Below are 15,190 nucleotides of genomic sequence, written 5' to 3' on the forward strand. Positions count from 1 at the left end.
AGAGATTTTCAAAGGAAAATAGATCGTCTTCAAATCAAACCACAGGATGTGCTGTTCAAACGAGTGCATGGCTGTGGGAAACAGTGTCCATTCTGTAAAGCACCATGTGAGGCTGGAGGAGACGCTCACACTAAACACTTTGTCTCAATCCACAGACCAGAAGGTCTCGGCCGCTACAGATTTACTGATTCTAAAAAACTAGTGACCGACATCTGCTCATCACTAGTGCACAGCAACTCAAGATTTAAGTGCCGTGACACCAACGATCCGTCGCATCCATATAAAGAATACAGCAAAATCTATCCAGACTGGCGAATCGATCCAGACCCCAGCATTAGAGGCCTCAGCATACTGGAAATATGTGATGGCAGAATTCAATAAGCAGTTTGCAGAGCAGTTGTAATGGAAATTAGAGCTTATTTACATTCAGCATTAGTGATCAATCTTATATACAGTAGTAAACGTATAATCAGCCATAAGCTGATTAATGTAAAGAACAAGGATGTTTAATATAAGGGAGTAGAAGCTTGCACAAATGTATAACATAGTTATAGTCTCTGTCTTAAGATGTTTTTCACTTCTCAGTAGCAGGGTGCAAACCGCATGCACAGGAAGTTAGTCTGACAAGTTCAGCTCTGCCACGGTACAGAGGAAGTGTTTTGTTGACATTCATGACATCTTATTTCTTTCAAATGTTTTTTAACTGAGATCACATCCTCCTCCCTTCTGTTGTTTGGTACAGTCTGATGAGATAAAAGAAAGAGGGACTCGAGCAGGTCCTCACACCCTTCTGACATCAGCAAAGCTTTTCAAGTTCAAAAGTAAGTATTTGTAATTTATTTTCCTATATACAGTATACATAAAACAAATGGTGGCTTGTGACCCAAAATACTGTGCAAAGGCGTGTTAGATTTTTCACAAAAAAGGTTGTTATTAATATATTTTCTACAGGCACACCAAAGGAAAAGATAAGTTTACACATAATTTCCAATTTCAGTTTACAAATATAATTTTCAAACATTATTTGCCATACATAGTAATCTAGAGAGATGTTTATATGCACAAGGTGGGACAACAGACAATCTACTACAATCTGATCTCACAATCAGAGGCCGTCTGGGATTATGATGAAGAGACAGAAAAATTTCCAGGAAAATCACCTGCAAAGCTATCTTAAAAACTGTGAGCAAGTGTACTAGGACAAAAGCTGTGGTAAAGGGAGCTCATGATAAATATTGATTTGATTTAGTTGCTGAAAGTTAAAGATACACTATGTATTTTTTTTAAACAAAATGTTATTAAACAGAGGGTTAAAAAAATCCACCCCAAAAAATATATTTTTACTTCAGCCTAAATACCTTTTGATTAAAATAGGCCTCTTGTCAACCCAAGTCACGGACAAATTAAATGTGTTAAATGTGCAAACATTTGTTTTGTGGGTGAAAATTATGGTAATTTTTGTAATTGTTTTTCAGTAAACCACAGTAGCCAGCGCTCCTTTTCTCTGTGTATGGATATGAATCAACATAAATGGGCGTATGGTGAGTTTCCCACAAAACCCATCCCAACAGCTCTAAAACAAAAATCATTATTGTAGGTTAAGAGTGACATACCTTAAGTCTTCAGGTATCAGCACTTCCAACTAAAATTTTAAGACCGGCACAGTACTTCAATCACTATCAGGGTACATCAGTGCTCATAAATGGGTGTAGTCTTTAAAAGAGTAAACTCAAACTCCTTAAAGACCTTCCACTCAAGATGTCAGTTTCCATGTGTATAGTCAGGGCAAGGAAAGATGTTCAAAATTATGTATTAAATAAAAGGGGTCAAGTCAATAACAAAATGAAAAACGAAAAAATGTTATGTTCTGCATAGCACTAAGTCACTACCGGGTTCATCAGTTTTGGGTGTAGTCTTCAAAAGCGCTAAATGAAATTTATTTCAGAAAAATCCCCTTCACATTTACATGTTTGCTTTTCTGCAACCTAATAAATATGAACATACTACTAGTAGGTACTTCTATTCCTATGAATAACTCATAATTATAAAAATAAGACAAATATATTACTATTGTAGAATGTAAACAAAATGTACAGGAAATGGCTGGCAAAAAACAGTTGGCAATTACTTTCTATAAAAATGATAATTGCTGTAAAATGGAGTACAGTATAATGCTGTAAAGCAATTTACAGTTAATTGTTGTTTGTAAATATTTTTTTTGCATTTTGTTGTTTTCTTGCAGTATTATAAAATGAAAAGGGTTTTTTTCTGTGTGTGTGTGTGTGTGTGTGTAATTCCACTAAATTACAACTAGCAACTAGTAAAATTAAATCCAGAATATTCCATCTTAAAACTTTTTTTTTTTTAACATTTTGTTTGTAAGTTGACCACTTTTTGGCAGTAATCTTAGTGAATAAGATTAAAAACACTTAAAAACATGCATGCCTGTCAAAGCAATTTTTTTAAAACAGAAGTCTCATCCTGCATATGTTGTGGTTTTGATACATTTATAAACTTACATGCTTCACCCCTTAAAGTCCATTATCCTGTAATGATCAGCCAGTTAGGTTACAATAGTTAAAATGGGGTTAGATTTTACTGTGTGAGGAATCAGGGGTTAAAAAAATGAGACAGGACTTATGTTAAAGTGGATAAGAACGCTGTATTTACATTTTTCACAAGAGACTTTAAAACAACACAATAAAACCAGGAAAACTCAGGCTGTTTAAAGCATAGAGTCCATCGCACCATACCCTAAAACAGTCCATAAGAATCCTTGTGTATTGAAGCGTCCCAGTGTGAGTGTCCACCAGTGTATATACAGTCCTAAAGAAGTGATAATCCAAAAGTTTGAAGTTTGTGTCTGGAAAGGCAAGTCTCCAAGATGGTAACTCCACAATCCAGAAAAGTGATTGGTATATGTGGTGACTCCTGTTTGATTGCCATGCTGCTCTCTTTATACAAGTGTAGTTCCTGCTTCTTCTTCTTCTTCAGTTTTTGGCGCTTTGCATCCTGTGTGTAGTTCCTGCTTCCTATCATGATGTGATCGCTTTTAAATGACAGGCCAACCCATAGACTGTAAGGGCCAACCATACATTTCTCACAGACATACACACTTAAAATGTTAGGATGAATTAAATGGACTAAGAAAACATGTAAACCAATTAAAAATCTATTATACATAAAATCATTGTAATAAATAGACCAGTAAAACATGTCTCTTATGTGACAGTGTCGCAAACCTCCAGAATAAAGCACACCCATGAGGCTTGACTGTGTTGTTCTTCTTCTCTTGTTTTTGCCTTCAATTATTTGTGTGGCTGTCTTGGTGGCAGTGGCTGGGTTGAAAACATCTGCTCAAAGATCAGTAAAAAAAAAGCAGAACAAGCAGACGCATTACTATAATGTAACAGAAATTAATTAAACTAATTTAAAAAAAAAGTTTATTTAAAAAAGAAAAGAAAAGAAAAGAAAAGAAAAGAAAAGAAAAGAAAAATACAACAAACATTTGCTGCATTTATGATGTATTAAGTAGGTTTAACAAAAACATTTATATTTAAAGAGAATGTCTAATGCTATTTCATGAATTCTGACTTATTTATAACAGAGGGATTATCTCCGCCAGCCATGGTGCTTTGGGAGATGCGTTTGCATGGAGACCAAGTTCGGCTCCAAGCTTGGGAAAATCACACTCTGGGTGCAAGATTGCTTTTGTTCTCATTCACCCTGAACCCGAGAGATGTGATGTGCGTAAGCACACGGCAGGTGCCCTGCAACACTTTTTCCTTCGATTCGGCTATAATAAGCCAATCGTCTATGTATGTCTAAATCCACAGACCTGACATTCTCAGGGGAGCTAAGCCCACCTCAGCACACAGACAAAAAGTCTGTGGGCTGAGTGAGAGCCCAAAAGGAAGAACTGTGAATTCGTAACATGTGCCTTGATAGGCGAAACAAAGAAACTTCCTGTGTAGTGGATAAATGCTTATGTGGAAAAACATCTTTCATATTGACCGGTGTGAACCAGTCAGTACGTTTTATGGTGCAGGCGAGCGAGACATGAGTTAACATTCTTAAATTGTATTTCCTCAAATGTTTGTTTAACACTCGGGGACCCAAAATAGGGCGGAGAGAGCTATTCTTCTTTGGAACCAGGAAATAACAAGAGTAAAACCCCTGATTTATCAGATTGGGGGCACCACCTGAATTGCTCCCTTGTTTAGAAGGGAAGAAATTTCCTCTTTCAGAATGTGAGGTATGCTCTCCTCCTTGTGTGAAGAGAGAACACTGTTGAAATGCGGGGGTTTTATTACAAACTGCAGTCTGGAGCCCTGCATTATTGTACGCATTACCCATTTGGGGGCCAAAACAGTTTGCCAAACTGAGTGTCCCCACCCAAGCTGATACGTGTACCGTGTTAAGTTGGCTCATTTGTGGTGCAATGGTGTCCTCTAGTGGACGAACTACGGGCAACATGCAGGGGTTTAGAAAAATGTTCTCTCTCTACAGAGAGAGGTTCTCTCTTTGTGACGAATTCATTTGATATGTTTGTTTTAATGTGTTTTTTTTGTGTTTTGTGTTGAGGAACACAGGGGCAGAAGCTTTTATTAATTGGGTGAGGGGAACAAAGCGTGTGTGGTGTGGTGACACTGCTTGTTCACTTTTCCTCACAACAGACCCCCTGAATGTGGGGGGAGAACACACAACGTCCACTAAACACATGGGCTGGGCAGCCTAGGAAGGGTGGTTATGGAATTACCTTTGTGCCAATAATAATGAACAACTTTTCAAGAAACTAATGGAAAAATAAATTGATACTGAATAAAATATCTGTGAAACTGAAGAAATAAAAAAATCACAGGCAATTTTTTTGACTTCGTTTTTAATACACTGCATGTTTCGCTAACTGTTTTCACATCTTTCTTTCGCTGATCTGAACTTACAAATACGCTCCCATAGTTTTCATTTACGCTTCTGAAGTTTTTGTATACGCCCCTGAGTTTTCGTTTGCCAATCTGGCACATATCTCTCGCGGGGGCGGGGCTAGCAGCAGTGTGTTCTCATTGGCTACTGAGTTTTTGATTGACAGCTTCTTGACCTGGAAGTGAAGACATCAGTTTTGTGTTTATATGTGTGGATGTAAGCGTCTGTAAGCACAGCTTTCGATTTCATTTTAGTGATACCTCTTAAGTGTCACTGGCCCACCGGTGGGCCCAAAGCCATTACATATTTAAAACAGTAATATCCTATACTAAACCTAAACTAATCTTGACAAACTATATATCATTTGAAAGCTTACAATCTCTAGTTTTCATATTTGGTGATTTTCAAAATAAATTACAGGGGAGCCGTAATTTATCAATTTGCAACAAGAATATTTTCATATTCCTAAGGCATGTTCAGACATACATGTTTTGAAATAGCAATGAACATGAAAAATCATGAAACCTCAATTTTTTTTCATGCCAAGAGTTCAAAAGATAGCATCCAGGATCCCCTGACCCATCCATTCAATTATTTTAGAAAAAAGGGTCAGAAAATGTTTTAAAGAAAAAAATAATAGATTCACCATTTGTGATGTGGTAGCGAGCTATAGCGCACATACGTCATATCAAAATCTGCCAAACTTCCCATATTACTTCTGAATAGAATGTCTACTTCATAAATTGTATGAAAATTGTGGAAATAATGGTTCAGATCACTCAAACCACATATGGAAATGGAGGCACCCTTATATGGGCAGTAATGGAGTCTGGTTGTCACAAAAAGTTTGGTACTGCGCTCAAACAAAATCTTACTGAAAGCTCTTTTTTGAGATAGCAACCTAAATTTTGAAACACAACTTTTTTTTTTTGCAGTTTTAGAGTCGCTCAGGTTTTAAAAATATATATTTTATATGAAATATGAATATTTTTTACATTGTACATTTCCATAAACTCAAACTTCTATAACTTTTTCTGTTTCACTTTCTAAATTTATTTCACTTCTACAAAAATCTGCCAAATGTCTTCTTTAAAACAAGACCGATTGTACGTCTATACTCCAAAGCATTCTTTAATTACAACCATTTAAGTTCGATATGTGCATTTTCATGTCTACTCAAAAAAAGGGGGGTGACACTTAACAGGTTAAGTTATGAGTTTTGTTTTTTACATTTTATCTGTATTTATCTGTTCTTACTACTTTGTCGACAGATGCTTTTAGGAGCGCAAGAGATCTATTCAGTCTATTCAGGTGTAATTGTACATTAAAGTAGTGTATATAATACTGAAAAAATTGTATAGTGTCCAATGTTTTACAAGGATAGTCCACCCCAAAAAATGTAAATTCTCTCATCATTTACTCACCTTCATGCCATCCCAGATGTATATGACTTTCTGTCTTCACACTTGCAGAGATGGATTACTTTCCTTAAAATCTTAATTCGTGTTTATTTGTAAAAAAAAAAGAAAGTAAAATACATCTGGGACAGCATGGGGGTAAGTAAAATATATGAGAATTTTTATTTTTGGGTGAACTATCCCCTTAACATTCATATGCTGTGCTAATCCAAGATCAGCATGGACTAATAAGAATAAATTGTGTTTGTTGAGCTCCAAAGAAATTAAAATATTTGCATGATATCAGGTGTCTGAAGATCAAGATCCCAGTCATTCAAAGGTGATGTGTCTGAACGAAGTAAGATTATTGTCTAATGGGCACAGTAGATCTCTGGTATCACACAGCATCAGAATTGCATGGAAAAGGTTTTCCACTCCCTGGATAATGAGAAAGGAAATGTATTTTAATCTAACAATTCAAACTGCTTTGAACTCCCACATAACAAATTGCAGACTTAAAATATTGATTTCAAACTAATTATATAATTTAAGGGATTTTACATTACTAAATAAATATACCTCATGCACCATTTATTATCTGTAATACTGTTGTGTAACCAGTAGATGGCTGTATAGCCCTATATATAAATATCAAATGGCTGTGTGTATTCCATGTTTCTGGATGTTTCTGGATGTCATAATTACTTGCATGTATTAGGTTTTGCATTTGGACATACATTTATTATTAAAGACTATTAAAGATGAAACATTTTTCTCCGAAATGTTCATTTGAATTGAGCATTTTTAAATTATTAATATTAAAATATGGACACAAAAATAATTTTGTTACTCATTGTAACGGGGCGAACAAGACGTGAGACGTGCGGATCCAAATGCAAGGCTTTATTCCAAAACATGGTCATCATACAGGCAGGGTCAATAAACAGCAAACAGGTATGGCAGAGGCATGACACAGAGTAATCCTTAGGGAAAGCGTGGGTAGACGATCGCCGAACATCAACAATATCCAACAGGGGCAAGGCAAAGAGAGATAATCCAGGTAAACAACAATAATCCAAACGAGGTGCAAACAGAGTCCAAAGGGCTAGGCTAAAGGTGAATCCTGGAAACACAGGCAAGAATCAGAACACAGGAAAACGCAAAGGACAAGGCAAGACTAATAGTCTAGTAGCCAGCCCATAGAGCCCCATTGTGAACCCGGAAATGTTGAGTACACCAAAGTTTTATTGCAGAAATGTGAAGAATGGGTCCCATACAGAAACTGCCGGATGCTAATTTACATAGGTTGAGCAATTTGCATAATTAGCATTATTAGCTTAATCGTCCATTTTGACCACATATTTTGCACTGTATAGGCAATTTCTACAATGTGTGAGTGGTTTTAAAGGTTTTAGAGGATGCTGATTTCATTTCTGGCACTTTCAGACTTCAAAATGGTAATTCTATAACAAATTTGGATAAATTTAGACATTTTTTATTAATTTCGGCCAAAATTTTTGGTTATTTTCATGGTAAACACAATAATCTCACATTTCAGAATCACAAGAGCTCTTGCTCTTTGATGTGAATGTTGCCAACCTAAATTTGTTTACATTTCTTGAGGTCCAGTTATGTTTTTATGCAAATAAGCTGTTGCAGCTAGCTGGTGTAGTTGTAATAAGCATGTTGTAAAGCAAGGGAGCATAGTCTAGTTTTAAAGTTGAAATTCACCTTGCAAATATTTTTTTCTTATATCACCTTAATATTCGTAAAATTCAGTCAAGGGATTTAATGTTGACATTTTAATGTTGATATTACTTATGTTTTCACATTAAGATAAAAGGTGGACAGAGTTATAGTGACAGTATTGTTCAATACATTATACATTTCTAGCCAGATCCATTTTGTGGGTGAATCTGGTGTTCTAAAATTAGTTACCATTATTTAAAAATTTCAGATTCTTCTTTTTTTTTAATTCAGACTTCTTGTGGTTTGATAAGGAAAGGATTAAAAACAGTCGATATTCAGTGTTATTGCTGCTTTCTCAAGTTGTTGTGGAGGATTATTTAACCATTCAACTCTAGGGTTAAGTACTTTCAAAACAAAGAGAGGTGGTTTGATCAGGTCGAAATGTCGGGAAAGAAGTGTCTGTTTGCTCCATGCAGTGGAAAAGTTGGCAACTTTAAAATATCTGGGTCCAAAGGAATCGCTACTATGCTAATTAAGAGCTCGGAGACAGCCATACATGAGACTTTGTCAAACATTATTGCTTCTGATGGTGCTTCATCAGCTTCTGTGCTATGTCACAAATCTTGCTACAGCTCATATACTTCTAGCTCTAGAAACATGAGCAAACGCAAGTCAGACTCATGTCAGAGTAGGGTTGCCACCTTTGATTTGTGAAAAACCGGGACACTCAGATTTTTTTTTTTTTGTGTGTGTGTGTGGGGGGGGGGTTGTTTTTGCATGATTTTCTAGGGCTGTTTTTCCTTTATATTTAACTGAAATTTTTAAAAAAAATAATCTTGCAAATAAGTGTATTGTGATTGTCAAAACATTTTAGTAGCTAAACTGAATTGTATTAGGTTTAGTGACAACATGTTACAATGTTTATATGGTACAATTTCTGGTAAGATACGTTTTTTATTATTGCTTGAAACAAATTTCAGGATTTCAATTCAGTTCAATTCTTGTGATTTGATTTAATTGACTGATTTGGATAAATATTAGGTACACAAGATAGGCATTCATTTTTCTCAAGAAACAAATCTCACCTTATGCTGTAAACATAGAGCCTTATCAATTGGTAGTATTAGGTTAAAAATAACTTTATTTAACAAATTAAATATAATGCGTTTTTTTTATTATAATAACAACTTTATTTAATGATAAGTAAATATAATAAATATGTAATATAGTAGCCTACACATGTTTAGCAAAATACTCTCTATAGCTCTTTTTTTCTAGCTAACTAACGTGCTATAGCCTATTAGTCATCAAATGGCTTTCCTGAGGTAATGTTATGTGACAATTGTTCTCCAGCTGTTTTATTGACCCTTTCCGCGGTTGAAAAACACCGATTGATCGATATTATGTATGATGAATATACATTTCGGTAAGTTGTACGTTTTCTTTTAACATTGTTCATTCGTGTTTATTTACTATTAGCTAGAGGTGATCAGTTCACGTGGGATCTTTCACGTCACATTTACAAACGCCAAAACGGTGTTTATTGTTTGAATTTCGTAATAAAATTGACAGAATCTGAGAGCTAAGATTTTTTTTATATCATAAGTAACCTGCTCTGTCTAGTCTATCGGTCTCCGTGTCCTCTTTGCTTCGCGATTTTTCTGTGCGTGAGAAGGGTTAATTGCGCGTGGCAGCTCTGCAGTAGCCTAACAGTGACAGTAGAAGGAAACGGTTTGAAACCAGGACATTCTACTTTAGAAGAACATTTTAACAAAAAACCGGGACAATTCGTGTCCCGGGAAAGAATATAAATTTTCCGGGACTGTCGCTCAAAAAAGAGAACAATCCCTGGAAAACCGGGACGGGTGGCAACCCTATGTCAGAGTCAGCCAGGAAAGCAAATCATTCGTTCTCAACTCTCTGCCTTTGAGTATTCAAAACAGTGCTTGTTCTGTGGTCTTATTTGTGAAGAAAAAGACTCTAAAAATCCTAACAGGTGGAATCCAGTTAAAAAAATGTCAGACTTTAGATAGGCCAGGCCTTCCACCCTTGAAAGATGTGATTTTGTCTAAATGTGATGAACGGCTAGCCTAGAAATCTAGATGCACCCTAGCGGCAGCTAAATTTATTTTGCAGCCAGTGCAGTCTAGCAACTCTCCGTTGACTTTCGAGCTGGAAAAACCAAACTCTAGTCAGGCCAATCAAATCATGTATAGAGTCGGTGGGCGGGCTTAACAATGACGGCAGAGTTGTGATGGTTCTGCGTGAATTCCCTGCTACTTGGAAAACAAAGAATGGCGGCTGCTGCTGGCGAACAGCGGTCTTTCCAATCGGCTTTGGCCGCGACTCTGGAGGACTTGGAGTTAAGCTTTTCTTTGAGAAAAGAACAAAGTACGACACTTAAGTCATTCTTAAAAAAGGAAGATGTGTTTGTAGTTTTGTCGACCAGATACGGCAAAAGTTTAATCTATCAACTAGCTCCACTGGTGGGCAAACACTCTGGTTGGGTTGTAGCACTATCCTATTGCGTGAAGAGGGAATTTGATTTATCCCGCCATTTATCCCGCCCCTCAGATTGAGCCGTGCCAATGGTGTGTTGCCAGACCAAACATCTTGATGTAGGTCTGGCTTTCCAGGCTAATGAACGGCAGGATGATTGGGCAGAAGTTGTGAAGCTACGGGTGAATGGCATCATGGACCTACCTGCAGCTGATGCTCAGTATCACTCCAAGTGTTACAAAGCTTTCAGAAAGGTACCTATTGACTCTAATGCAACTGCTAGTAAACCAATTGACAGCTGCCTAGCTTCGGTCATAGACCACATGAGTGCAAACAAGTCAGTGACTTGGACTGTCTCCAAATTACATGATGTTTTTGTAGCTAATTCTGGGAGTTTGTGCCGGAAACAAATGCTAGCACACCTGTGTGATTATTATGGTGATGCCGTTATTGTAATGAGAGTTGAAGGATGTCAGACGATTGTTGGCTTTAGGCCGTACATTGCTAAATAACTCAAATTAGTAGGACAAACTGGCCTCTTCAATGATTACGATGATGATGTCGACAAGTTTGTCAGAAAAGTGCGGGCAGAGGTCCAGAATATTCCATTGCCTCGTGAATACGACCGTGGCAGCTTTAGGCATGAAAGGGTCATTCAATATACAAGTCCAACTCTCCTAAGACTTGTCTCCAGTCTTGTGTCTAGGGTAGAAACGGTGACCAAACCAGCACTCACACTTGCTCAATGCATCAGCACATCCGTAAAAGCTGGAATCACACAACTTTGGGGCTAGCTGTAAAACTTCATCATAAGGTAGTTCAGAACTGTTTCGGGACCTAAATGAGCATGGTCTTGTTGTAACATATGATGAGGTCCTCCGGGTTCCGGAAGTCAGCTGCCAAATACGCCTCAGATGATGCAGATACACTGAAATAAATGATTAGTTGAATTTAATCATTTTTTTTTTATCGTAAGTGGTTGCATTAAATTTATTTTACGTACATTTAAACAAATGCGTTAAGTTGAACTAAAATTGATTAAGTTCAATGAATTATTTTTTTTCAGTGTAAGTACCTGTGGGTATGGACTGAAGAGGTGCATTGGCCCTATTCACAGTTGGGGTGATAACTTTGACCTTGTAGTCTTCACACCCAATGGTTGCCACACAAGACATGCCATGGCCACTCAGTTTGTGCAAAATCCTGCAGGGATCCTGTTCCCTGGAGTGGCGACTCCAGACGGTGGGATTACGTCACTAAAAGTTCCCCATCTGACAAAGCTCCAAGCTGAGAAATTCTGTCCGGTAGCTAACAGCAGTCTTGCCATTTAACATTATACAGGCCCTAAGAAGCTGACTCCACCCGCTCTGAAAGAAGTGCCAAGAACAGCTACTGTCCAAGAGAGCATCCGAGAGAGGGATTCTAGAGCACAGAGGAGGGATGATGCTTCCATTCTACTCCTCTTCCCCTGGACTGGTCAGCCTACAATGTTGTGCAAGATCGTCACAGTGATGAAGGTGTGTCTAAAATGAAGAATATAAGTGTCTTTGGACCATTGCTCGACTCACCAGGACAGACGAGGATAGTGAAGATGATGAGGCTGCCTTTTGTTAATTAATTGTGAGGCATAGTAATTTGCCTGAAGGTGGTAGCCAGTGTGTGCTTTGTGTGGTGCGGAGGTGAGGCCCTCTTTGTTAGCTTTTGGTGTGGCGGGCTGACCTGGGTTGGCCAGACTCAGTTTTAACTCTTGCATCTGGCGGAGTTTTAACTGGGTCCCCGTTGGATCTTGCGACTTGCGGACCAACCTGGACAGCCCTTCTGCCATTCGGGAGTTGCCCTAGTGACTTGCGTGGCCTGTCTTGAATGGTATGTATACAGTGAATATTTGTTCATAGTTTGTTGATCACACATGGTGATGGGCTTAGGTGATGTCATCTCATTGGGTGTCTTAAAGAGCTACCCCATTAATATGTATCGTACAGTTGCAGGATCCAAGTTGTCAAATACCCGCATTGCTTTTCCCTCCAGAAATGCATAACATTCAGCCTAACAAAGATTCATTGTTTATCCAAAAAGCAATTTTGAATCTTCAAAAGTGTCAGGAGGGGATTCAGCCTCACCACACCCTAAACAATGCATCAATATTCACAAGAGCACTCAAGATTCTGAAATGTAAGTTATTTTGTATACCATAAAAATAACCTAAAATTATAACTGAAAGTAATCAGAATTTGCCTAAATAAATCAAAATATGTAATAAAATTAGCTCTTTGAAATCTGAAAATGCCAAAAATGAAATCAGCATCCTCTAAAACCTCTAAAACCACTCACATATTGTAGAAATTGGCCATACAGTGCTATTAATGCTAATAATTAAGTTAATAATGCTAATTATGCTAATTATGCAAATTGCTCAACATATGCGAATTAGCATCCGGCAGTTTCTGTATGCTGGGGACCCATACTTCACATTTCTGCAAAAAAACGTGGGTGTACTCAACATTTCCGGGTTCACCTAGTTGGCCAGGGACGGACTGACAATCTGTGCGTTCTGGAAAAGTCCAGAACGGCCGTCCAACCTGTTTTTGATAACACATACAACAGGTTTATAGAAAATCAACAAAAAAATCAATAAATATTTTCATAATTTTTCAGGAATTGTTTTTTTTTTTTAATGCTTGTATGTCTGAACCAGAATATCAAGATATTTTATTATTTCCCATATGATGGTGAAAAGTAAAAAAGCTTCACCATGTTATGTATAATAAATATTGGAGTATAACAAATAAAAATTCCTTATAGATTATTTTATCCCTTGAGCCCTCGCACACAAAAAGGTTGGAGACCCCTGGTATATAGTAGGCTAATATGTTTTATAATTACAAGTTTGTCTAATTTGGGGTTACTGTAGCCAGTGACATTTCATTATTTGTATTTTATGGCATTACATTTTTTGTTTTTATTTGAAGGCTGAGGCTTCACTATTAAACACAACCCCAATTATCATCATTGTTTTGAGATGTTACTTGACGTGAATACCTTGTCTGATAGGCTACAGTATTGTGGCTTATAGTATCAGGACATCCTGGCTAGTGTCTGTCGGACATGGCTAGAGGCGAATGGCCGGATGATGGGCCTATTTGGGAGAAAGTCCAGGGCTGTTTTTTAGCCCCAGTCCGTCCCTGTAGTTGGCTACTAGACTATAAGATCACTGGAAGGGCTCTGTAGAGAAGCTAACACTAGGGGAGTGCTAAAAGCAATTCAATACTCAGCAACAAGGAGAGAAAGTCCAAGGCTTATAATGAGTGTGAGATAGTGTGTGATAGTTCTCAGGTGTGAGTGTGATTAGTGGAATCAGCTGTGTGTGTCGTCAATGCAATGAATGATGGGGATTGTAGTGAAGTGCTAGAGTCCATGCTGTGAGTGGGTGACCTCTGGTGGTGACCAACCGGAAGTGCAGTGACCAACCAGAAGTGCAGTGACCAGATTTGTGACACTCAGGGGCGTTGCTAGACATAAAGCTCTACTGGGGCACAGGTCCCCCATTTTTGTCTGAGATAGCAAAAGTAACTAAGGAGGCCATGGCTTACCGATAGGTCAATTAAATATAAATTTAATTTCCAAAAGAATGATTCATTGTTATCACAAACAATCAAAGACAGTAGTACAGAACACAACAATGTATTTATTTTCTGTGCTATACAGTGCTGCAGGCAGGGGCGTTTGTTTCCAAAAACACCAGGCTGGATAGTTGGGTAACTTAGGGGAGTTGGGGGGCATGCTCCCCCGAGAAAATTTGGATTTCTCAGACCTACAAATGTGTATTTTAAGGTGTTTGAAAGCCAAAAAACTGGATAACAATAGCTTTAATAGAATGTTAGTGGGCAACATAGCATAAATTTTGTTTTTGTTTTTGCGTAGTAACTCTACACACAAACATAAAATGATTAGCTCACATACACACAAAACTACACACAGATATGAATTATGTAAAACACTACTATCTTGTGTCTTTTGCTTGTTCAGTGTGCAGTGGAGTGTATAGGAGTTTGTCACACGTACATGTATGTGCACAAATACACTGTATATATTATACAGGATGTTTGATTAATGTTAGTTATTGAACTAAACTGAATCAACACTGAAGTGACTATTAACTCAATATTGACACTATTGGCCAAGCTGCTTCTCAGGCGATTTTTTAAATTTGTTATTGTGAAGCTGCTGTGAAACAATATATTGTAGCTCATATATGTATATAAATATATACGGATCTACACACACACACACTGAATATGCAAAAATGGCAAGTCAGAAACTCAACTCTATTTCTAAAGCACTGTGTTTGTGTGTGAGTGTGTGTGTGTGTGTGTGTGTGTGTGTGTGTGTGTGTGTGTGTGTGTGTGTGTGTGTGTGTGTATGTATGTATGTATGTATGCATGTAAACAGAATGCATATAAACAGAAATTTAAGGGGGTAAAAATGATTTCTTTCTTTCTCAAAACTAAGTTTCTCACTTCACGCTCACTACTGCGCAGAATCGGAGACTTTGGCGTCCTCACTTTTCTTCAATGGACGAGAGTACGGCGTCGTCCGTCTTCTTTTACAGTCTGATTGGAACAAAATACGGGACTTATTCCGCCATAATGCTCGTTGCACTTTCTCTCATTCATAGTAGGCTA

General features: G+C 37.6%; 1 protein-coding gene across 2 annotated transcripts in view; it reads left to right on the forward strand.

Moving 5' to 3' along the window:
- The first annotated feature begins 726 nt into the window (after positions 1–726).
- LOC307152880 (up-regulator of cell proliferation-like) overlaps positions 727–15,190 on the forward strand; it is a 50,763-nt gene continuing 36,299 nt past the window's right edge. The window contains exons 1-2 of one of the 2 annotated variants that reach the window (XM_079861864.1): positions 727–821; positions 1,476–1,541. In XM_079861864.1, coding sequence (XP_079717990.1) covers positions 1,511–1,541 — 31 coding nt within the window. In that variant the 5' untranslated portion in view covers positions 727–821; positions 1,476–1,510. The remainder of the gene's footprint in view (positions 822–1,475; positions 1,542–15,190) is intronic. The other variant, XM_079861865.1, reaches the window with a different exon arrangement.

Source organism: Squalius cephalus, assembly GCF_949319135.1.
Source record: "Squalius cephalus genome assembly, chromosome: 24".
NCBI lineage: Eukaryota > Metazoa > Chordata > Actinopteri > Cypriniformes > Leuciscidae > Squalius > Squalius cephalus.